The sequence below is a fragment of the Curcuma longa genome, chromosome 2 (genome assembly GCF_044706935.1).
Source record: "Curcuma longa cultivar G26 ecotype Majalengka, Jawa Barat chromosome 2, ITB_CL_G26_1.1, whole genome shotgun sequence".
Taxonomy (NCBI): Eukaryota; Viridiplantae; Streptophyta; class Magnoliopsida; order Zingiberales; family Zingiberaceae; genus Curcuma; species Curcuma longa.
In genome coordinates, this window is record NC_133862.1 from 16222293 (window position 1) to 16247497 (window position 25205).

A 25205-nucleotide genomic window follows, 5' to 3' on the forward strand; every position below is an offset into this window, starting at 1 on the left:
CATGAATCATGTTAGACTTGACATAGCCTAGTTCTTACAGAAATATGAACGTTTTAACACTAGGCATTGCTTCTCACACTAACAGATCTGATTTGACAATATTTCTTACATCATGTATTAACATTATATATTGTTTTTATCAGCATAATTTCTTCATGGAGTGTCTTGTTCACAAACATTATTGGCAAAAAGGAAAAACCAAAGTTGTTGCTGCCCACCCAGGTTCAAGAATAAGATGGAAAAGGTCTTAATAAGTAATTCAAGATCAACTGTGTATGTATATCATAGCCAATCCACCACAGGGGACAGAAGACAATGAGATGTAATTCAATTACTGAATACATTTAAAAACTACAATATTTAGAACGAGATCAGCTCCAAATTACCTTTAAATAATCAAGCATTGTATTCAATTTTCCTTTTGGGGGTTTAACATTATTTTTGCGTCCCACCAATTAGAGAGGAAAGGGCCTGCATTGCAGCCTCATATGAAGAGGAGAGAACTAAGTCAGGTTCCTTTCCTAGAAGAACCCCATTGCTTCCCATATCTGTAAATAGATGAGCAACTGTTTAATCAACTCATAACATCTATTTGCACTTGCTAAGACTGCATACCAACAAAGAGAAGTCTTGGCTTCAGCCATCTAGTAGAAACATGTCATGGTATAAGCTAACATGATCTCACAAGCTCAATTAGTTTAACCTTGAATTACACAGTCCAAACAAGAAAAATGCATCCTGTGACATCTTACAAAGGAAAAATGTAAAATAATAATAATAATAATAATAATCAATTTGATTGGGGGTCTAGACACACCACCTAAATTGTCATTTAGGCAATTAAGATAAGATGATGACAGTATGTCACTGCATGAAAAATTAACTAAAAAGTAAAGAAGGAACTAGCAACCTGACATGAACCTATATTCTTTCTTCTCTAGTATATAAGCCTACAAGGGAAGTATATAGAAGTTTAGCATCGCCACCCAACTAAGTCACATTAACGAGGGACCTAAAAAATAATATATTAACACTATCATACGGTAACATGCATTACACATGAGAAAACTAGGAAGTAATTTGAACTTAGATTATAGTACAGTTAGTTTGGCCAAGTTACTCATAAAATAATCTGAACAGAAAAAACACCATCAATACAAATGAGTTGTTTTCTTTTATGTACATTTATTGTTCCTTTCCCTCAAATTCATTCATCCAACTAAAAGGAACATAAAGCTCCAACTTCTGCAACAAAAAATAACCCTAAGAATCTATTAGCAGAATACACGTTTATGGAAACAACAGGCAACAATTTTTCAATCTTGGCCCAAAAAAAGGAGCGCGCCAGTAAGAGGAAAGCCAAACAAAAATATGATCAAGATGCAAACTTTTTCAGCCGAACTTATTAGCATCATTGGCCTGTTTAGTTGGATGGATGAATAGGAGGGAGAAGGAGGGGAAAAGGAACAAAAATAACATATGGAGAAAAAAGATGACTTTTTATGCGCAGGCATTGTTCCTTTTCCTCCGATTGATCCACCAGAATAAAGGGAACACAAAGATGCAACTACGCCTCCACTTCTGCAACAGTAAATTAAACCCTAACGATATGAAAACAATCTTCCGTCTTGAATTTTAGAAGACAAGGGTCCAAAAAAGAGGAGCGACCAAATAAGAGGAAAACCAAAAATCAATATGATCAAGACTCAAGATGCAAATTTTTTCAGCCAAACTCAACGACGCCCATGACTTGTTTAGACGGGTGGAGGAAAAGGAAGGAAGTAGAGAGAGAAAATTTTGAACAAAAATAATACATGTATAACAAAATTAACTTTCTCTATGTGCATTAATTTCTTTTTTTTCCTTTCCCTCATATTCATCCACCCGAGTAAAGCGAACATAAAGCGGCACTTATACCTCCACTTCCACAACAGCAACTCAGCCCTAACAATCCTCCGCCTCGAGTTTTGTGAGAGAAAGGCCGGAGAAAGGAGTGCAAGAACAAGAGAACCCAAAGTAGTTAATTGAACCACAATTAGAAATCCCTAGAAACGCCTTGTAGCAGTAAAGTACGGTGACTAGCAGCAATACCTGTGGGAAGAGGGGTAGGCGAGCGGAAGAAGACGGGGGCGAGGAAGGAGCGAGCTTTGAGGCGATGACTGAGGGGGAGCAGAGTGCGAACGGAGGAGGAGGTCAATCTCAACCCGAGGCAAGTGGCGAGGTAGGTGTTGAAGATTTGCAGTGAGCTCGACGCGGTTGGTGGTGATGCAACGGAACGAGTAACTGTGGCAGTAGTTGCGGCAGCGAAGGAAGGCAAAGGCATCGGACGAGGGCGAAGCAAAGCATCTCAGAAAAAAAAAAGTTCGCAACGTGGTCTCCGCTCATCGCCAACGTTGATTTATTCGATAAAATACCGAACGAGCTGTGGGCCCACAGAATGTTAGGCATCAGGGCGAGGCGTGCAATGCAGGGTCGAGATTATTATTATTTTTTTATTTTTTTCTTTAAAAGAATTGTCTTTATTTTCCTGAAAAATAAGGCGTTATTTTTTAAAAAAAATGGATATAAATTTTACTATTTATCAAGTTAGATTAATATTAATAATATTGATAAAGATGGTATTTCTTTTTTTAAACTTTAAAAAAAATCAAAAGAAGGTTTTGTTTTTTAAATCATGTAGGATGTCTTATTTTATAATTTTTTATCAAAAAATATTCTATCCTATTGTATTTTTTTTTAAATCTTGAATCAATTTATAATAATTATAATTTCATAACTGTTATAATATTAATAGAAATTTATATTGTAACAAGAAATTATAATTGTTATAATATATTCACATTGTATAATAGTTAATTATATTATAACTATTACAATAAAAATTAAACAGAAAATAACAATACTTCGGCAAAATGCTGAAGATAAAATCCATCATCCAACGGTTCTACACGATCGATCCCACAATCATCTATGAGAAGGTAAATCGAGAAGCTGTAATTGACCACGACGGAGGAGGACTTTGCCTCAGCTTCATCGAAATTTAACTCATATCCACTTCAACAACTCTGTTTCGTCATAACCAACTCAATTATGATCCGGAAGCAAAAAAAATAACAATACTGAGCTCTAATTATGTTGAAGTGTCTTATCCCAAGTGGTAAACATAGAGACATGTATTGTTTGAGGTTTCGGATTTGAATCCTCTTAGCAACATGTATTTGTTGATTGAGGTGATGTGTGATTCAAGTCTTAACAACATGTATTTGTTGGTTAGGTGTTGTTTCGGCAATAGGCTCTTATTAACATAGTGGTATCGTGCCTCCAAAAAATCTCTTAGAAAATTTTCTAATATGGGATCGTTTCGGTGGTGGGTCAGTCACTATAAAAAATTCACCTACTACAGTTTTGTCCCCGGGACACTGATGCCGCGGTAGGACATCCAGGTTGTGACCTAGGCACCTACGGTTCGATCCTCAGCTACGGCGTATTTACAGAAATTTTCCTTCAAATGGGGAGCACAATCAAAAGATGCTGGAAACTTGGAGACGGGAAACGGGAAATGCGGAAACGGAAACGGGAAACGACAATAGTTGAAGTTTCCAACTTTTGGAAACGTCGAAGACCAAGAAGCGGCGGAGCAGCTCCGCGCCGCCCACGATCTCCTTCTCCACGATCATGTGCAGCATCGAGCGCCGGAACTCCTCCAGCGGGTCCTCCGTGTCCCTCACCCAATCAGAAGAGATGGACCCAAAGGAGGTAGCTGCCCTAGTTTCCTTCCTCGTGTCCCAAATCCCCCTCCTTCTCACCCTCTTCCCCTTCGCCCACTCGCGACCTTCGTTTTCCACCCCTTTTTCTCTCCGCACCCCAATCCTCCCTCCTCTCCCTTTCCCTCCACCTCCTCTCCTCCGCCTCCCACATCGCCGCCATCTCCCCGTGCCGCCCCCGCAAGCGCAAACGATACCAGCAAGACTCAGAGCCGCACGCCGCCATTGCCCTCCGCCAGCGAGACCCCGCCCACTCCCTCCTTTGTTTCCGCATTAAGTCTACCACCTTTGAGTGGCTCTGCGGCCTCCTCGACCCCCTGCTCGACTGCCACGACCCCGCCGGGTCTTCCCTCCGTCTCTCCGGACCCACCCGTCTCGCCATCGCTCTCTCTCGCCTTGCCTCGGGTGCTCCCTACCTTGAACTCGCTGCCCGCTTCGGGGTGCCCGAGTCCACCGTGCGCTTCTGTACCAAGCACCTCTGTCGCGTCTAGGGATGGCAATTAGACCCGGACCCGATGGGGAATCCGTTCTCCGATCCCATTTTGATCGGGAAATCCCCCGAATCCGAGAAAACGGGGATGGGGATGGGGAATCCCCGAATCTCGAAAAGCGGGGATGGGTCGGGGATGGTATTCTAAAAATTCCCCGTCCCCATCCCCCAAACCCGACTTTGATAATTTCATTCATAGAAAATCATTAATATTACATCTTATATAAAATGAAAAAAAAGTCCTATTGATAATTAAAAAAATGAATAGCTCGCCCTTTCATTATTTCTAAAATAAATATCTTAATTTTCTTTAAAATTTTAATATAATAAACAATAGAAATAACTTTTAAAAAATATTTTTAAATATGTCATGACGGGGATGGGGATGGGTATGGGGATACCCATGGAAATATCCGCGGGGAAAACCACCTCCGAAATCTGTGGGGATCTCCGAAACCCGCTGGATACTCGAAATCCGACGGCGACGGGGATAGTATTTAAATTATGATACCCGACGGGATGGGGATGGGGACGGGGATGGTATATAAGTTTGGGTTTCGGAGACGGGGATGGAGAAGGCTTCCCCGACGATCCCCGAACCCGTTGTCATCCCTAGTCGCGTCCTCTGCACCAATTTCCTCCTCATCACCCACGAGGTTGAAATTTCCACGGATGAAAACGTTTCCCAGCGTTTCGGAAACGAGGACGTCCATGTTTACAACGTTTCCAGATAACGCAGCTCGCCATCGCTCTCTCTCGCCTTGCCTCGGGTGCTCCCTACCTTGAACTCGCCGCCCGCTTCGAGGTGCCCAAGTCCACCGCGCAGTTCTGTACCAAGCACCTCTGTCGCATCCTCTGCACCAATTTCCTCCTCGTCGCCCACGAGGTTGAAGTTTCCACGGATGGAAACATTTCCCAGCGTTTCGGAAACAGAGACGTCCGTGTTTACAACATTTCTAGACAGCGCAGATTGGCCACTACGTGCATTTCCCGATTTACTCTGATGGCCGATGGAAAATTTTCGTGGAACCAAACCGATCACCCTAAAAATAATCAATGAAACTAACTGAGATTTATCAAAACAATATCACTCCTTTATCACTACAAAAAGATAATTATATACGATTGAACAATAAAATAAAACATTTTTGCTAAAAACATCAAACTAATAAATTTGATTATTTAAAGTGACATCTTAATTACCCTAAATTTTTAATATAAATAATACAATGGGGATAAATAGAGAGACAATACCAAATTGTAAAACAAAGATATAAAGAGATACTGAAGCTCCCATTATTGTTGAGCTAACATCTTAGTAGAAATCAAGGTTGGAAGTTTTATGCGAATCGATTGAATCCGAAATTATCGAAATAAATGCTCAAGGCTACTGAACAACCAGAAATGGTGTGTTCACTTTCTGATCGACTCAGCTCTCTGAGCTTGATCAACTGGTGAATCTATTGTCAAACCAAGCAACCTCATGTTCTCCAAAAAAAGAAATAACAACTCTAGTATAAAAATGGCTTTCAGGCCAGTATACATTTGCTGTGGCAAAGCAAGGGGGAAACCTCAGACACCTCAATCCTGCCCTAATCCAGATACCGATAATAAGAGCTCTACATGTAACCACATAAGAAATTCTGATCTCAACCGCGGTTTTCATGTACACACCATCCTGAGACTGGGTCGACAGATTAAATAGGACATGGTGGATCATTGCATTTGCTTATAGAAAAGAACATAAGCCTGGTCGTGCAGGACCTTGCTCGTAGTGACCGCTGTGACAGATGCATCGTCGTACCTAAGCCACGCACCGCCATACCCCTAATCATTTAGGCTGATGATGTCCCCTTAAGGAGCTCATAAGGATTATCATGTAAACCCTACAAGTGGACTTAGTCTGCATAATAATAATTAAGTTGAGTGGTACTACTCTCGGAATTATAAGTTAATTAATTGAGTTGTTAGTAATTCAATTAATTGACGGATATATGATATCTTAAATACAGGGAGATTAATGCACTCATGATAAAAAGGAGCACATATTATAATATGAGATTAGTGCGGTAGTTCAATAATAACCCTTTAGTGGTATGAGTTATTATTAATGGACTTGAGTTGGGTGTTCAAGGAGAACACGGGAAGCCCAAACCCATCAGGAGGTCAAAACCTATTCCTCCTCTAGGTCCCTGTTGTAGCCTCTAGATAAAGTCTCATATCCACCCAATGAGAATTTTGTTAGAATTCTGTTAAGAATTCTGTTGAAAATTTGGTTAGAATTCTGTTAAGAATTTTGTTAGAATTCTGTTTAGAATTCTATTAAGAATTCAGTTAATAGAATTTGGATTAATTCTAAATAGAATTATGTTAATTTTGTTATCCAACAAAATTTTATTAAATTTTATTATCCAATAAAATTTTATTAAGTTTTGTTATCCAACAAAATTTTGTTAAAAAATTTTTATTATTCAACAAAATTATATAAATTTTGTTATACAACAAAATTATATTAATTCGGTTATTTTTTCCTAAACTTTTTATGATGGCAAAGCTATAAAAGGGGAGGATAGGGAGAGGCAAAAACACAACTCAATCCTTGTTTTTGGTTGCTAGGGCCGGCGGCACAAAACACCTCCTTCCCCTTGTGCTAGAATCGACTCCCTCTCTATTTCTTCCTCCCTCTTTTGTGTGCTAGGGCCGGTTCCCAAGCACTTCCTTTCTTTCTTTGCTAGGGCCGGCACACAAGGGGCTTCCTTCCTTGCTAGGGTCGGCAGCCAAGAGAATAGAAAGAAGAAGAGGAAGAGGAAGAAGAATAGAGCTTCTTCCTTGAGTTCTTGCCATCGAATTAGAAGATTAGAAGAAAGGATTAGAAGGAATTGGGTGGAGTCATCTTGGTAGATCATCCCCCACACGACGTCCAGGAAGAGGAGAGGAATACAACAGAAGATCAAGAGGTCTTCGGGTAACGTACAATCATCTACACAATCTACAAAGAAGAAAGGTACAACTATTTATTCTGCTGCATAGTTATTTTTATTTTTTCTTTGTATGGATCCTAAATACCAATACAAGAGTCCAAGATCATATGTTTCAATCAAGGTGTGCTTTGATTGGTCAAGAACTTGCTTGATCAATCAAGCACATGTCTGGTCGAAGACGTAGGTTGCTTGGAAAGGTTCTGTTCCTGAAAATTTTTGTCTGGCAAGAATTGAACGGAACAGAATTCCAAGTACCTACACCTGAATATTAATGCTTGACTAGGAATAATTAAAAGTAGTGTTCTCTATATCATCTCACTATCGATTCAAACAATCGATATAATATAGATTAGAACTAGCTACCTAAAGACATTATTATACCTAGTTATTTGGCATTAATACAAAGTAAGTATAATAACCAAAAGTCATGCCTTTATTAATAATAGAATATGATATAAAAAGTCCTTAGTCAATCATCACATAATTGGCTCTAGGGCTTCTACTAACACACCTCTAGGTCAACACTAAGTCTAAGAATCCTAAGACACAGGCAGAAAATCCTTGTAGGTAACAAGGATGTCTTAAGAGAGTGTCTAATTTAAGGACTGCTCAAATCTCGAATAAGTTCTGAAAGCTTTTTACCGACCTGAAATATAAAGGAAGGTTGAGAACAGCTTGAAGAGATGGTAAATTTTCATCTGGTTCAGATAATAAAACCAAAAGAAAAACGATCATTCAAAGTGCTGCTAACAAAGAATGAATCTTTAAACAAATTAGAGGTGCATCAAGGGCGTGAATTTTTATTTCAAGCACCACAAAATAAATTTCATATAGCAAGTTCACAACCTGCAAATTTATTAATATGTGTGCAATTAATTCATCTCTTGCTAAACCAAGCAATGCACGACATGCTAAAGCTCTGATGCAATCAAGAGCAGCCGCAGGTGTAATCATCCGAGGGTTCAAAAGATGCAACAGACGGCCGGAGGAAATAACTTTTTGCTGCTGTAAGTGGAGGAAATACCTTTTATTGCTGCTGTAAGGGGAGGAAATAGGACTGAGGAGAATTGACACGGTGGAGGAAAACAGGCCCTGGAGAGGAGCTTGCAACGAATGACTGGAGGACGGACTCAGGATGAACGGCCAGTGCACGGATTGACCGGCGCGAGAACGGACTGATCGGCACGAGCACGAGCACGGATGGAGGGGGAGTTGCAATGGTGGAGAGGAAGGAGAAACCGAGTTCGATCGCGTGGAGAGGAACAGAGAGGACGGGGGAAACGGAGAGGTCGGGCGGAGAGGGCGGCTGGAGAGGGTGGTCGGAGAGGAACAAAGAGGGCGGGCGGAGAGGAGAGAGGGCGTTGAGAGGAACAGAGAGGGAGGGGACCTCGCGTAACAGAGGCAAGCGAGCGCGGTCGAGCGCCGTCGAGGAAGAACTTAACAGAGGCGAGAGGGGAAAACCAGCTTGCTGGGAAAACCTAATGAGCGGGCGAGTGGGCTGGGAAAACCAGTTAGAGCAGGTTGGGAAAACCAGTTATCAGCAGTGCACATATTAGGTGTGCTGTAAAAACTATTATTAACAGCACATTATAATTGTACGCCGTTAATGACATGCTGTAGAAAGTCAAATTTGTTATAGTATTTATTTTGTTTTCTAATATCCGCTATTAGTTTTTTAATAGAATGAATGAACAAACGAGCGTTATTCATCATCCTCTAACGCATGCACTGATCTTATAATAAACACTTGAGCCCTGATTGTATTAATAATTTTCTCATTTTTTTATATTTAACAAACCGTTTAAGTTAAAGTAATAAGAGTAATACAAATTCGTGAATTAGGATACTAACTTTTTTTTATCTCTTAACATAATATTTTATTTCTTCCCCTGTTACGCACATTAAAATAGCTAAAACTTGAAGATGTTTTATATAAAACATGGTCATAAACACAAGCATAGTGATCGAAATCTTTCTCCCTAAAAATTTTTAGTAATTCAAAAGACTGAGTGAATCGCTACTGTTTATATATATATATCTATATATATTTATTGATAAATAAAATGAAAATAAATAAGTATTCTCAGATGAATTTATATTTGAAATTAAATAGACAAATCTGAAAACCCATCAAGCATAAAAAAAATTGAAGCAAGGTGAAACTCTCAATCTAACAAAATCATTGTTCTTTATGAAGAAGAATATTGTATCATTGATAAATTTAACTAACATGGCTATTTTATCATTGTATATTTTTATCTTACTCCCTATCATATCAAATGTCATTTCCTAGAAATAATTCATTTTCTTTCTGAAAAAAAAAATAAAAATCATTCTACTCCGTTCCGTTCGTTGTCACCGTTTCACCGTCGCCCCGCAGGTGCTGGAAATTAAAGAGATGGACCATTCCAAAATCCAAAACCGTCGCCCTCCCGAGTCCACCTACACGTGTGTAGCGATTTGACCACTCTTTCGTCGTCTTCCTCGATCGACTCGCTGGCGCTTCCGATTGCACAGTTACCCACTTCCATCACCCATGTCCCGTTACACAAAGAGATACGAACAAACGGTATATCGTATTCTCCATTCCAGTGTTTCAGTTTGCTGATTTCAACACGTGTAACAACCAAAAAAAAAAAATACCTAGGAAGAGGGTGTTTTAGGGCCGTCATAAAGATTTATAACACGAGATGTTACAAACGAAAGGGTGGAGAAACCCGATATATATATGTGTGTATAACGGAATGATATGTACTATATGCGCTGGTTATATCAGTCTTGGGCGATCCTCTTCCTCCGCCCGATCCCTCCAAACACCGCGCCGCCGCGGCCACCGCTCCTCTCCGACTCGTCGATCATCTCCAGCTTCGGCTTCCACGACTTGCACCTCACCAATTGCCTGTAGTCCTTGGCCAGCTCCTCCGTCGTGCACACCCTCCGCCCTCGCTTCTCCTCCGCAGCCTCCTCCGCCGCTAGTCGCTCCAGGCACTCGTCGGGCACGCGGATCTGGAGCCTTCCGGAGGGAGTCTTCAGGATCTCGATCGGACGCACCGCCGAGCACCCGCCGGATCTCTTGAGGTAGTCGCCGAGGCAGGCGGCGAGGGAGGCGAAGGAGAGGGCGGCGGCGGGGCGGCATAAGTGAGCGGGGAGAAGGAAGTAGGTGCGGCCGGGGAGGAGGAACTCGGCAGGGGCGAGGCAGGGAACAGGCTGGCCGATGACGAGGGCATCGGAGCGGCAGAGGAGGTGGAGGGGGTGGGCGGCCATGAGATCGCCGGCCGCTATTGGGAGGTGGTAGAGACGGATCCGGCCGTCGGCGCCCAGGAGGCGTATGGATCTCTTGGACGACGGAGGGTCGGCAGCGGTGCCGGTAGCGCCGTCGCAGCCGGCCACGTGGAAGCACCACGGGATCAGATGGAGAGAGAGGGGTCTGAAGCCCATCTCTGCTCCGTGTCCTTGCGCAATCAACAGACCACGGTGGAAGCGAAGAGATGGACAGAGGAGAGTGTAAAGGGATGGAATTATATGTCTACTGTATAATTATTTATTTATTTATTTATTATTAATTCTTTCTAAAACTATTTGATTGCCCGTACATACAATCCCTGATTTTTAATTTCAAGTTGGACCATAGGACTCTAGACATGAAGTACGGTAATTTGGTAGCTGAGTTGGTTATGACGCAGTAGATTTGTAGAAGAGGATAAGAATTTAAATTATGGCGAAGTTAGACAATACTCTCCTGCGTCATGACCAATTGCAGTTTCTCGATTTACCTCCTTACAGATGATCATGAAACCGACCGTGTGGAGCCGCTAAGGTGACGAATTCTACCTTATGCAGAAGAAAAAGAAGTACGGTAATTTGGTTACGTGATTTATCTTAATTATATAAGTGATTTTGATATTATTTAAATAGTATAATATGATGTGGATTTATTTTTTATTTTAATTTTAATTTTGTTGGCATCATAATATCATATGCATCAGAAGTAAAGATTATTGCCCCCGGGGCATAGGTGAGTTGGTTATGACGTAGCAAACTTGCAGAAGAGGGCAAGGGTTCGAATCCTGGCGAAGCCAGGCAATACCCTCCTGCGTCGTAACCAACTGCACTTCTCGATTTACCTCCTCATAGATGGTCGTGGGGCCGACCGTGTGGGGCCGCTAAGGTGGCGTATCCACCTTTTGCAGAAGAAGTAAAGATTATTCTAAACTACATTCTAAAATATTTTTTTTTAAAGAAATCGACCTTAGTCCGAATTAAAGGCAATAGTCGACAAATAGTGCAGCTTATTTTTTGATGAAAGTTGTCCTCGGGATATGGTGTCGTGGTAGGATATTTAGGTTGTCACCCAAGCACATGTAGTTCGATCCTCATATACAGCATATTTGTAAAAATTTTCTTCCAAATGGGGAGCACAATCAAAGGATACTAGACATCTGGGCTAGCCATTGCATGCATTTCTCGATTTACCCTGGTGACCGGTGGGAAACTTCTGTGAGACCGGACCAGTCACCCCCAGGGATAGTTAATGAGGCTAACTGGGATTTATCAATTTTTTTTTATTTTTTAACGAAAGTTGATCTTTGACAGCCAACGAATGGTGTAGCATAATATCCAACGAAGGATGATCTCCTGTTGAGCGAAAAAATCGAACTGAGAAAAATTGACAAATATCAGGCCGGTGCTTAATATTTTTTTGACTAATAGTGTAGCTTCTTGTCAGAGAAAATAGGGAACGGAGTATAGGTTAAAATCATTGCTCTAGTGGAATTTTATATCTGATGAACTTTTAAACTTATTGTACGTGGAAAAGACGATTAGAAAAAACCTAACAAACATAGCCCGATTGTAGCTTCTTCTTTGGCGAACAGTGCAATTTATATTGTTAGTGTTAACCCTTAGAACTAATTATAAGATGATTGACAAGGAAATTTTTAGATCATATTTCATTAAAAAAATAAAGTTTATGGTTATTATATTACTTCAGATCTGTGCTAGATGAATAAGTATAATAATATCCTAGGGTAGTATAGAACACTAGTTTACAACATATCAATTGGTTGAATTGATAGTGGAAAACTATAAATATATATAGAATACTACTCTTAACTATTTCTAGTCAAACTTTAATATACAAGGGTGTTACGGGAATAACCCATGGTACCCCTTATGTGACTCGAGTCCGATCCTGGTCCCTCCTACAGGCCCGGTTAACCACAACCACCGTCTCCTCCTATACTTTAACAAGAGCCAACTCACCCCTCCATCTCTTTTATGATCGAATCGTCGATTCGGCACCCTCGTCGTCGAATCGCCCATTTGGCACCCTTGTCGCCGAATCACCTATTCGGCACCCTCGTCGCCGAATCGCCCATCCGGCACCCTCATCGCCGAATCACCCATCTAGCACCCTCGTCGCCGAATCGCCCATTCGACACCCTCGTCGCCGAATCGCCCATCTGGCACCTCGTCGCCGAATCACCCATCCGACACCCTCGTCGCCGAATCGCCCATTCGGCACCCTCGTCGCCGAATCGCCCATCCGGCACCCACGTCGCCGAATCGCCCATTCGGCACCCTCATCGCCAAATCGCCCATTCGACACCCTCGTCACCAAATCGCCCATTCGGCACCTTCGTCGCCCAGTCACCCATGCACTGTGGGGCGTACCAGGGCACTGTGGGGCACTGCGTCTATTCGATTCGATCTAGCTTGACAAAAGGTATGCATGGGTGACTGGGCGACAAAGGTGCCGAATAGGCAATTCGACGACGAGGGTGTCGGATGGGTGATTCGGCGACGAGGGTGCCGAATGGGCAATTCGGCGACGAGGGTGCCGGATGGGCGATTTGGTGACGAGGGTGTTGAATGGGTGATTCGGCGACGAGGGTGCCGGATGGGCGATTCGGCGACGAAGGTGCCGGATGGGTGACTCGGCGACGAGGGTGCCGGATGGGCGTCTCGGCGACGGGGGTGCCGAATGGGCAATTCAGCGACAAGGGTGCCGAATGAGTGATTCGGTGACGAGGGTGCCGAATGGGCGATTCAGTCATAAAAGAGACGGAGGGGTGAGTTGGTTCCTGTTGAAGTATAGGAGGAGACGGTGGTTGTGGTTAATCGGGCCAGTAGGAGGGACCAGGATCAGACTCAAGTCACATAAGGGGTACTATGGGTTATTCCCGTAACATAAGCCTCCCCTCTTAGTCTAGTCGAAGGGAGCATGAGCCGGACTGACTAGACTGAGCCATTGCTCGAGTCTGATCTAGGGCGAAGGACACGTGGCGGTGTTCCATTTGCCACGTTGGTTGCCCGACATGGCGATGAGCAGTTCTGGGGAGAGGCACGTCTAACTTAGGTCAAAGTCTGGCACTGAGGCACCGGTGACTGTATGGTGGCTATTGGTAACTTAAGCGGTATCTCAGAGGACACGTGGGCGCACGTTTTTTGACACGTCAGCCTTAAGGCGTGGCGGTGAGCACGCGCGCGTTAAGGTAAACGTCATTTCACGGGACAACATTTAATGCAGCGAGCTTGTTGAGGGGATTTTCGTTCCGCTATTATGACGCGATCGGATCCTCTTAGGAAAACGCGCTCATCGAACGGCTGGTGTCGTATCCCGCCTTTTTGTCGTCGCCCGATCCGACGGTTGGCGTTGGATAGGGTTTCGCTATATATCCATGGTGAAAAGGCGACGGTGTCTTTATCTGCAAAAGTTATTTGTTGCCCGAGTGCGTCGTTGCTGTCGTCTCCCTCAGCCTTTGCTTCCTGTCTGTCTCCTCCGGCGATCTTCCACCGTGTAAGCTCTGTTTTTCTTCCTCCTTTTTCCTTTTTGTTCTCTCCTCCTAGTAGGTCTTAGCCTTATTAGGAATATCTGATTCGGAGCCCGAAGGGTTGTGGTATGAGTCCACCTCGTCAGTTTTCAACCACGAGGCTAAGGCAACGGTGAAACACCGGTATCAGATACCTAGGGAGTATAAGATTAGGGTCCCCAAGAGTCACGATCGCCCACATCTTCCTCCCCCCGGCTACCAGACATTTTTTCGAGATCAACTGGAAGGGGGGCTTAGATTTCTTGTCTCGGAGTTTTTCCCTAGGATCGCTGGGTACTTCGGAGTTCCGATGAACCAGTTAGGACCCCGAAGTCCAAAGTGCTGACTATCAGGGAGCCGTCTGATCAGTCGGCATCCTGAAAGCGCCCTCCCTTAGTCGAAGAGGGTAAGTTGAAGAAGAATGCTAAGCCCGACTCATCGGCTAAACCCAAGCTAAAGAAATCATCGAGTCCCTCAAAGGCGTCCAAGTCTGCACCCGGTACCGAATCGAGCAAGCGGGCGGAGGGGCAAACGGTCGTACGGGCCTCTCAGCAGCGCGCCGAATCAGCGGCTCACTCGGCGGCCGAATCTGCTGGGGATTCGGCTCTGCCCCTGGGCGAACCAACACCCATGGCTATGGAATCGGAGGCAGTTCTAGTGCGTGCACCAACCTCAGCCACCGTGGCTGTCTTATCTGAATTAGCACCGGAGGAGTCCCGGCCGGTGATTTCAGAGCCGACACGAGAAAGGGGGGCACCCGCGGCAGATCAGAGCGAGGAGCCGACACCGGCTTCCTTAGCACAGAAGGAGGCCGCAGGGGAAGCCGCGAGTGAGGGACCGAGGGAATCCCCTTCGGTCATCATATTAGATTCAGACCAGGTCGCTGACGCGGTTCCAAGTCCAGCGCCTCGGAGGGCCACTCCATCTACCACCAAACAGGCTTCACCTTACCCCGTCGTTTACCTAGCGGTCGTTTGCCCCTCTGGTTCGGCGGGAATCTACCCGGGGGACATATTTCCACCGACAGATGTTCGGTTGCCTCCAGTTCTGGTAGATGCTCCGTTCAGGCGGGAGGATCTCGACGCCATTCTTGACAGCACTCAGGCGCTTCGGGGTTCCGCCTATTATGCCCCCTTGACACTATCGGATATGACGAGCCAGAACGCCTTCAACTTGGTTCGGGTAAGTTTCCTTAGATTCTCGCCCCCGATTCTGTAGCAGACTGCTTGACTTAGTAAATATAACGCAGGCCTTGGCTGAAAACATGGAGATACACAATCGTCTGCCCGACATCTTCCGTCAATTCCAGTCCTTCAAGAGGCAAGTGGCTGAACTGCAGGCCAAGGAGGCTGAATTGACCAAGGAACTCCAAGCAGCTCGGTCAGCGGTTAGCCAACCTCAGCACCAAGCCCGATTGCAATCCTTGGAAAAGAAGGTGGCCGAGCTGCGGACCAGGGAGTCTGACTTGATCAAAGAGCTTCAAATAACTCAGTCGGTGGCCAACCAGCACCAGCACCAAGCGAGTTTGGCCCAGGCCCAATAGCTCACTGTTGAGGATAGAGCGGAGAACTTAGAGCGGCAGCTGCAGGAAGTTCGGACCCAAGAGCAAGAGGTCCTTGAAGAGTTGAAGCAAAAGGACCAGCTGGTCAGCCAAGATAACCGACTAGCCAAGCAGGATGAGGAATTAAGGTACTTGAAGAACCAACTGGACCAGCAGTGCACTGACTTGGACTTTGCTTGTGACGAGTCCAAGGGATTGAAGGAGCAGGTCGCCAAGCTGACCGAGGAGGCTACTCAGCTGAAGAAGCAAGTGACCGACTTGACCAAGGCAGCTAAGGTGGTCGAAGGCGTCTCGACAGATGCGCGGAACGAACTCGCCGCGTACAAGATCAGCGAGGAAGATCGGGTCGAGGCGGCCAAGGAGGCCTGGCTGGAATCTAAAGAGTTCAATAATCAATTTTTGGAGCGGACAGCAAGGATGCTCCAGTCTGGCTTTAAAGGTGCACTGAGGCAGCTTCAAGCAGTGGGCGTGGACGTCCCGGATGAAGTCATGGGCCAGCTGGACATTCTGAAGGTATGGAAGGAGTTGCCCAAGTCAGACAGAACGACTTCCAAAGTTGTGAAGAAGTCTTCAACCGACAAGAGGAAGGGAAAAAAGAAATGAATGTAATCAGCTCCATCCCCTTGTTGTAATCTCTTTTTCGGACATTCAATGGAAATCCTTTTGAATTTCTCTTTATTCTCCTTTTCTTACTTGCGTACTTTGCTTGTATCGGGTGAGCCTGAGTGTCGGGTCTTGAAAGAAAGGAGCGAGATGAGCCGTAGAGAGGACCGTGGCAGAATCGCGAGAGAACTAAGTCTCAACTGGATCGGGTCTGCGTCGTCTAGGCATTCAGCTCTGCTAGTTCCTATGAGATACGCCAGTGATTAGTGAGTGATTCGTCATCGGGGCTTGAGGCCCAGCGAGGCGTATAAGTTCCATCATACTAGAATGGAAGAGGTACAGTCTTGGACAAGGCCCCAAGAGCTTGATCCATGAGAACCTTCACGCCTGGAGAGCGATGACCCAGGCCGAGGTTCAGGACGAGCGTGGGCTCAATCGGCGACTTTGTCCGAGTCGGTGAGGTAGTGTCGATGACGTAGGTCTGAGACCTAAGTTAGCTCGATCCGTGACTATGTCCGAGTCGGGAGAGTAATGTCGATGGCGTAGGTCCGAGACCTAAGTTAGCTCGATCCGCGATTATGTCCGAGTAATGTCGATGGCGTAGGTCCAAGACCTAAGTTAGCTCGATCCGCGACTATGTCCGAGTCGAGAGAGAGTGTCGATGGCGTAGTTAGCTCGATCCACGACTATGTCCGAGTCGGGAGAGTAGTGTCGATGGTGTAGGTCCGAGACCTAAGTTAGCTCGATCCGCGACTATGTCCGAGTCGGGAGAGTAATATCGATGGCGTAGGTCCGAGACCTAAATTAGCTCGATCCGCGGCTATGTCCGAGTTGGGAGAGTAATGTCGATGGCGTAGGTCTGAGACCTAAGTTAGCTCGATCCGCGACTATGTCCGAGTCGGGAGAGTGCTAGGAATGGATGAGGAACTTTGGTACGAGAAAGAGGACCTGCAGAGACATTATTATTATTCAAGTATAACAAGTTCAGTAGGTCATACAGCAAGGCCTGATGCTCAAGGGTACTAAGTATAGAAAGGCCGAAGATGCGTAGTGTTCCAAGGTCTGGTCAAGTCTTTGCCATCCGAGTCGGCTAAGTAGTAGGCGCCGACGCTTGTCTTCTTGACCACCCGATAAGGGCCTTCCCATGGGGGTTCAAGCTTGCCGACCTCGCCTGCCGGTTTCACCTTCTTCCATACCAAGTCGCCTACTTGGAATGATCTGGGAATTTCTCGCCGGTTGTAGGTGGTGTTGGTGCAAGATGTACTAAGATCTTGCCTAGTGTTTCGATGTTTGACAATAAAACGCATAATAAAACGCATAATAAGATCTTTTTCATGCCTCAAAATGATGTTTGGATATGCATAATAAAACGACCTAGTCGGTATAACAGATGAGACACTTCCTCATGCCTCAAAAGAAAATTTAAAAGGCATAAGGAAGTCAACATATGATAGATGAGACACTGTTTTGTGCGAGTCGCAGCAGAAGTCTGGGTTGGTTAGAGAGAACCGAACCGCAGCAAAAATCCTGGGGGGCTAGGACAGAGCCGAGCACAAGTCCAACAAGTCTGGAGGACTTGGTTGGCATGAATTCTCCAGAATGGAGTGGGTTAGGCTAACCCAAGATTTCGGTAGAAATCTGAAGTTAGACCCACTAGGTAAGACTTTAGGTCGTTGTATTTGCTTGCTTGTATGCTTGTCTTGCAGGAACCAGGAGCTGGAAGCAAGAGGAAAAAGCAGAGGTGAAGCGAGTAAAGTCAACGCAAAGTCAAGCTCAAAGTCAACTCTGGTCAAACCGGAGTTGAGTCGACTCAGATCGGGTTTTGAGTCGACTCGGCACTGGAGTCGACTCAGATCGGGTTTTGAGTCGACTCAGGATGACGCAGAGTCAAGAAGTTATCGCCGCTGACGCCACGCAAGCTGGAGTCGACCCAGGAAGCAAGATGAGTCGACTCAGAGAGGAAATCGGCTGAACGGGATAAAGTTTGATCTGCCACGCAGGCTGGAGTCGACCCAGATGGGCATCTGAGTCGACTCAGGCGGGCTATAAAAGAAGCCTTCGAGCAGCAGCCAGAAATCAACAATTCTAACATCCGCCTTCCAACAAGAGCTGCTACCGAACGCGAACGAGACCAGGCACGCTTGCTACCGGGGAAGATCCAGGAGGAGTGCGCGGCGCTCGGACTTCCAGATCGGCGGCAAAGTGTTTGGTTATTTTATTTCTTACTTTCCTTTTATTTCATTTATTGTATTGTTATTGGACTGTAAGACGGGTTGCTCCGCCTCCGAACGAAGTTCGGAAAGGAGACCATTAGTGGACGGGCGCCTCCCGTGATTAGGCCTTGGACGTACTAACCCTGGGGGGTTAGGAACCAAGTAAATCCCGCGTGTCCATTCTGTTGTGTTTTCTAATATTCCGCTGCTTAGTTTTGTATAGATAAACGAACGATTTTCGAGAAAAAGCGACACGCGCTATTCACCCCCCCTCTAGCGCGTGTATCGATCCTACAATTGGTATCAGAGCCGGTGCGCTTCTGATTGGACTAACCGCCAAGGGAGCAAGACGGCAAAGATGGAGGGGGAAAAAGGTACAATTTTAAAAGTTAATTTTAAATTCCATATTATTTGTTTTAAGTGCAGGGAGAGAGGACACTATAAAAATAAGTGTCCTACTCATAAGAATCGGACGGCACCACCGGCGGCAAAGGAGCAACCGATGCCAGGAGCCCGGAGGAACAAGGACCACATCAAGTGCTTCAAGTGCCAGAAACACGGACATTACAAGAATCGATGCCCGGAGAGGAAGACGGCGAAAAAACCGGTATGTTTTAATAATTACGAAAATACCCCTAGGTTGCATGCCCATGCTAGATCTATTTTTTCTGCAAATTTAGATAATCTTTCTGTAAATTTAGAAAAATTAGAAAATTTAGATTTAGATAAAAATTTGACTAATTCAAATTTGAACAATTCAAATTTAAAAAATTCAAATATAGATCCTAAAAACAAGGAAAATTCATCTAATCTTAATAAAATAAGTAATAAATTCGAATTAAACAATAAGTTAACTAATTCAAATCTAACCAATTCAATTAATAATAATACAAATTTAATTAAGTTAGAATTATCCCAAATAAATAATAAATTAAAGATAATTAATAAATCTATATTAAATTCAACTAATTCAAATTTAACTAATTCAATTATTAATGATACAAATTCAATTGGTCTAGAATTATCCCAGATAAATAAAAAATTAGAGATAATTAATAAATTAAATTTAAATAAAAATTCAACTAACTCAAATTTAACCAATTCAATTGTTAATAATACAAACTTAATTAAGTTAGACTTATCTCGAATAAACAAAAAATTAAACCAAATCTTTAACTTATAAAATCAACTTTAAATAATTTAATAATTACAAAAAATTAATAATAATTAAACAAAAGAAAATTAATAATCATCAAGATAATTATGAAACATTAAATAACTCTAAAAATTAAATTCAATAATTCGAAATTAAAATCCTAAAATTTAGGAAAATATTTTTATAAATTTTAACAAGATAAATCTTAAAACTCAAATTTATTAATCATTCAAACAATTATTGCAAGGATTGAGCCCCGGGGAGCCGTCCTTTGCGAATAATTCGAACTGCAAATAATATAAATTAATAATGCAAACATAAGTTAAATTAAAATTAAATTAAATTAAATTAAAATTAAAATTAAATTAAAAATTAAAAATTAAATTAAATTAAATTAAATTTAAATTTAAAATTCAAATTCAAACTTAAATTTAAAGTAAAACTTAAAAGCCACGAATCTAATTAAAAGAAATTACTTTTAATTATGAAACTAAATTAAAATGTTATCAAATTAAACCAATTAAATAAAATTCAAAGTGTGTCAAAGTGGGTTGACACGCTCGCGGGTCCACACGATATGTATCAAATCGAGAATTTGATACATTATTAGAAAGTAAAAACTATTGCTTGAATTGTTTGACTCATGCATATTTGCCATGACATGCATCTGCTTTATTTTAAATGCATATAACATGTCATGTCATCATGTTTACTTAACGCTTAATTTAGAACGGTTAGTTAAGGACACATGAATGGTACCAGGGTTTGATGAGTCAAGGTTTTTATTAATTTTTAATCAATTCAATTCTGGATTTTTACATGAAAATAATTATTAAATGAATTAATTTGATTATATTTGTGTCATGCGGTATAATTGAAGATTTTATTATAATTTCTATGATTTAATGGTAAATTTTACATTAATTGAGTTTATTTGATTTTAGGGCTCAAATCGGGTCAAGTTCGAGCTCAACCAAGATCAAATCGAGTCAAATTTGCCAAATTGATCAAGCCAACATGGAGGACATGATCTAGATCGAGCCCGATCAAAATTCCAGAATTTTTCGCAAACCCTAAAGCCCTAGATCAAGTCCAGATCATCAAATTCAAAATGGACGGCCAGGATTTCATGATTAATCAACCTGCTAAACTATATAAACAGAAGTTTAATCGAGAAATTCGGGCGGCTACTGTTCTTCGTTCCCGCCGCGCGCTCCCCTGCCGCGGCGACGTACTCCACGGCCAAGCCCCTTCCTCCCAAACTTCAATTCCATTGCATTCCTTGATCCTGAGGAGCCAAAGCCGGTCCGATTGGGTAAAATCCGGCAGCTGGAGAGCGCGCGCACGGAGAGGGTTTCTCCGGCGCCGCCACCTCTGTTTTTTGCTTGTTCCGGCCATCTGCTGCACAATCCGAAGCCGCGTCCTTGGAGGGGTTCTCTGAGGATTCGCGAAGCTTTCCATAGAATTATCAGATCGATCGGAGCAAGAAGAAGGAGGAAATCCAGTTTTTGCAGCTTCAACGGAGCTCTGCCAGCTCTGTTCGCGCCGGAGAGGGTTTTTTCGGGGTTTTTCAGGGTTCGGGCAGCGAGCAAAAACCACACGAAGACGTTGAAGCTTCCAAAGGATCATTGAAGCCACATTGTTGGATTCAAGAAGCTTGTTTGACACCAAGCTAAGGAGAATCAATCGGAGAAGGGAAGGATGGATGCAGTTTTGTTTCTGCATTTCTGAATTTCTGTTTTTCTGCATTTTCTGTTTCTGCATTTCTATTTCTGAATTTCTGATTTGAAATTAAATTCATTAAATTAGCTAGTGAAATTGTTTAGGTTAATGCTTTTGGTTGATTCTTTTTGTTTAGCATGTTAGAGTTCTTTAGCTTCAAGTTTTAACTGCCTTCTTGCTAATTTGAATTTCTTTAATTTGAATTTCTGCAATTTCATTTCTTTTACTGTTCAGTTCAAAATTTTTCCCGTGCCATCCTGTTTTGTTTGCCAAATTCATCTTTAATGCTTTAGTTGATTAATTTAGTTTGATTTGAGCTTAGTTGATTGCATGTTTAGGTTAGATTAAGTTCTGTTTTGCAAAACCCTCGTAAACTGTTTAGTAGTCAGACTTTTAGTTCAGCTAGGATAGGAAGTTTGATTATGAAATTTCATTGATTTGCTAGGATTTAAGCCATTTCAGTTGAATTAGAATTGCTTTAACTTTTATATCAATTAATTTTATAGTTTAACGTTGATTTCACTTTTGAATTCATTTGCATTGATCATTGCATTTAGTTTTTTAGGTTTATTGAATTTAGGTTTTTTATTAATTTTTAATTGCATTTGTTTAGGTTTGATTTGATAGTTTAGGTTAATTGATATTGATTTAGGTTTAAATTGCATTTTCAGCTTTTTATTTTTTTTTTTAATTTTAAATTTACATTTCATTCAAAAACACCAAAACCCCCATTTTTATAGAAAACCCAAAAAAATACGACACCTAAGCTCGAATTAAACAATTTTCTACTAGTCCTTGGAAAAATACGACTCGAGGCCCCTATACTTCATTTATTTGTATTTATCGTGGGTTTTCGATAAATTTATAAATTCTAATTTGAAGCCCTATCGTGACACCTAATTTAGGGCTTATCAAATTTTGGCGCCGTTGCCGGGGAATAACTAGTAGAAATTGTTTGATTTTAGCTTGTGCATAGTTTTACATTTCTTTGTTTCTATTTTTCTTGATTTGACTGTATATCTACTTGATTCTTCATCTTTGTTGGTTTTATGACCAGGTTTGTTGGTAGAGTTTGATACATTGATTGAGAGGATGTGGTACGGAGACTCATGTTATCAACAACCCTCTCAACAATATCAACAGCAAAATCAGCTGCAATTTCAACCTTATCAGCAAGATTTTCAGAGTGGACATCCTCAATATCAATTCCAACAACCTTATCAGGATTTTCAACAAGTGAACCAACAGTTTCAGTATCAAGATCAGAATTTTCAACATCCATACCAGCCACCACAACAATTCCAGCAAAACTACAATGAGTTTCAGCAACCATTTCAAAATTTTCAGCCTCAATTCTCAAATTACCAACAACCACAATTTCAGCCACCATATCAGAATTTTCAGCAATTTTCCAACAATTTTCAGCAGCCCCAAAATCAGAATTTTCAAGGCTATAATTTTCAGCAATCTACATCAAGTTTTCAAGGGAATTTTCAACATCAAAATCAACCATTTCAACCCCCAGATCAATTTGAACAACAACCATTCCAAAGTGGACAGATTTCAAGCAATTTTCAGCAACCCACATATTTTCAAGATTCGAATTCAAACCAAGAAGACTATGAGAATTCTAGTGAGTTTATTCAACAACAACAAAGGATGGAGGAGATGATGCAACAAATGGCAATGCAACAACAAAATCTTGAAAGGCAACTTGGACAACTTGTAAGTAGCATGAATCAAATACAAGTTCAGAGATCAAGTGAATTACATTCTCAGACAAGTTCAAATCCTGAAGAAAAGTTTGATGAAATAATTTTGAAGAGTGAGGAGCCTATTTCAAATCAAAGCACTCAAGAATCAGATTTTCCTGAAGAAATTCCAGCAGATAAATTTTCAAATCAAATCAACCTTGAAATGGATTTTTCAACAGTGAATTATGAATCAAGTCCAAGTCTAATTTCCTCAAAAATTGATCCTATAAATTTGGTTGAAGCACAAGAGGAAAACAAAAATTTTGGGGATTTCACAAGAGATACAGAGGTACAGGTTGATTTTAGTTTGAATGGTGGAGAGGATATTTTAGCTATTGAGGCAGCTGATTTGGAGCTTAGTTCTGATTCATTTGCAGTTGAAGATGATCACGTGAGTGTAGGGGATTGCACTGAGCCCCAGGAATCACCACTCTTGCTTGAGGATTCAGAAAATAGATATGATAGTGTAGGGGATTGCACTGAGCCCCAGGGATCACTCATACCTATTAAGCAGTCACAGTTGGAGTTGAAACCTTTGCCAGATAATTTGAAGAATATTTGTTTGGAAGAAAATCAAAGTCCACCACTTATTATTGCCTTAAATCCAGAGTCAGAGCAGGAGGAAAATTTATTTCAATATCTGAGGCAACAAAAGGAAGATATAGGGTGGACAATGGTTGATATGATTGGTGTGGAGCCTACCATTTGGGTATATAGAATTTACTTTGAGGAAAATGTAAAATCATTCAGGAAACCAACATGGAGGCTCGAACTACTATTTTTTGGTATCGTGAAGAAAGATGAATTGGTACCTACAAGACTGAGAAGAGCATGGATCTACAAAATTTTTCGATACAAGGTGAGGCATAAATTGGTCAAAGGATTATTTCCACCGGCTCAAGATATATTTTGAAGAACTAAAGGAGCTAGAGGTGGATCATTTGGACTTCATGATGCTATCTACCCGGCCTAAAGGGGAGTTTTCTATCTCACACTTTCTTTTCATTGTTAATACCATCTTTTATTTGTCATTTTCATTTTTCAATTTTATATCAGTAGCAATTATCCATTTTCATGAGCATTTTAGTTGAAATAAAATTTTGAAGTTCATCTCATGCATGCTTTGGTTAGGAAATAAATGTACCCCCTTAGTAATTTCTTACATCATGCTAGAGGCTCTTAAAAGCTAGTTAACTTTGATTATCAAGTTGAGGAATTTGAGTTCATGGATGAAAATTTTTGAACATTGAGTAACCCTTAGTGATGGAGTCCAAATTGATGAAATTGAGATAATGTACTTTTCTACCTAGTGAGGTTTAAGCCTTATTTGTGTGAAGCACTTATGTGATTGTAATCTAGAACTTGCTTGTGTTCTTTCAAGGCTAAATTTTCTATGATTGGTCCACATTTATGAGGGATAATATTTTGTTTCATCAACCACACATCTCCCTTTAAATCATGCTATACCTTATACTTCACACCATTTTTCTTTATTCTTTTTCATCATAATTTCGGTTCATTTTCTTCTTTTATCTTGGATGTGGATATTTTTGAATGCTATTAATGTTTCTTGCCGAGACGGTCAAGAATTTAAGTGTGGGGGAGGTGTGGATGATCATGGAAATTGTGTTGATGATCATGGAAATTTGAAGATACAAGGAAGTTATAAGGCTTGGTTTTGAATGTTTCATTGTGTTGAATGAAATCACTACTGTTTGGACTGAAATTTGTAATGTTTACCAGCTGATATGAGTTGAGTTGATGGTGTTTGATCAGTGAAAAAGAAAAGAGAGAAGAGAAGAGAAAGAATGGAGGTTTTGGAGGAGTGTTTGTATCAAAATGGTATCAAGGTTTTTAGAGATGTTTCATAATGATAAAAATCTTGGGAAAATATGCTGAAATCTCAAAAACCAAACATGTTTCAGATGTTTACATGTTTCTACAGCAAGAAGACAGCAACAAGAAGAAGAAAAAAATAGAAAATTGAATTTGGTTGTTTTTGGAAGTTTGTGCCAAAAGAGTATCAAGAATTTGATATAAGCCTCCAAATGGAAATAATTTTGCATAGGATTGTTGGAATACCAGTAACAAATGTGTTTCATTCAGTTTTGAGGTTTAACAGTAAAATTAAAGTGTTGTGAGAAGTTTT

General features: G+C 41.8%; 1 protein-coding gene across 1 annotated transcript; it reads right to left on the bottom strand.

The window, feature by feature from the left end:
- Positions 1–9892: 9892 nt before the first annotated feature.
- On the bottom strand, positions 9893–10732 carry LOC141822247 (uncharacterized). Its single transcript, XM_074709691.1, has one exon. The coding sequence runs from the start codon at positions 10671–10673 to the stop codon at positions 10008–10010; it is 666 nt and encodes a 221-aa protein (XP_074565792.1). The 5' UTR covers positions 10674–10732; the 3' UTR covers positions 9893–10007.
- Positions 10733–25205: the final 14473 nt, after the last annotated feature.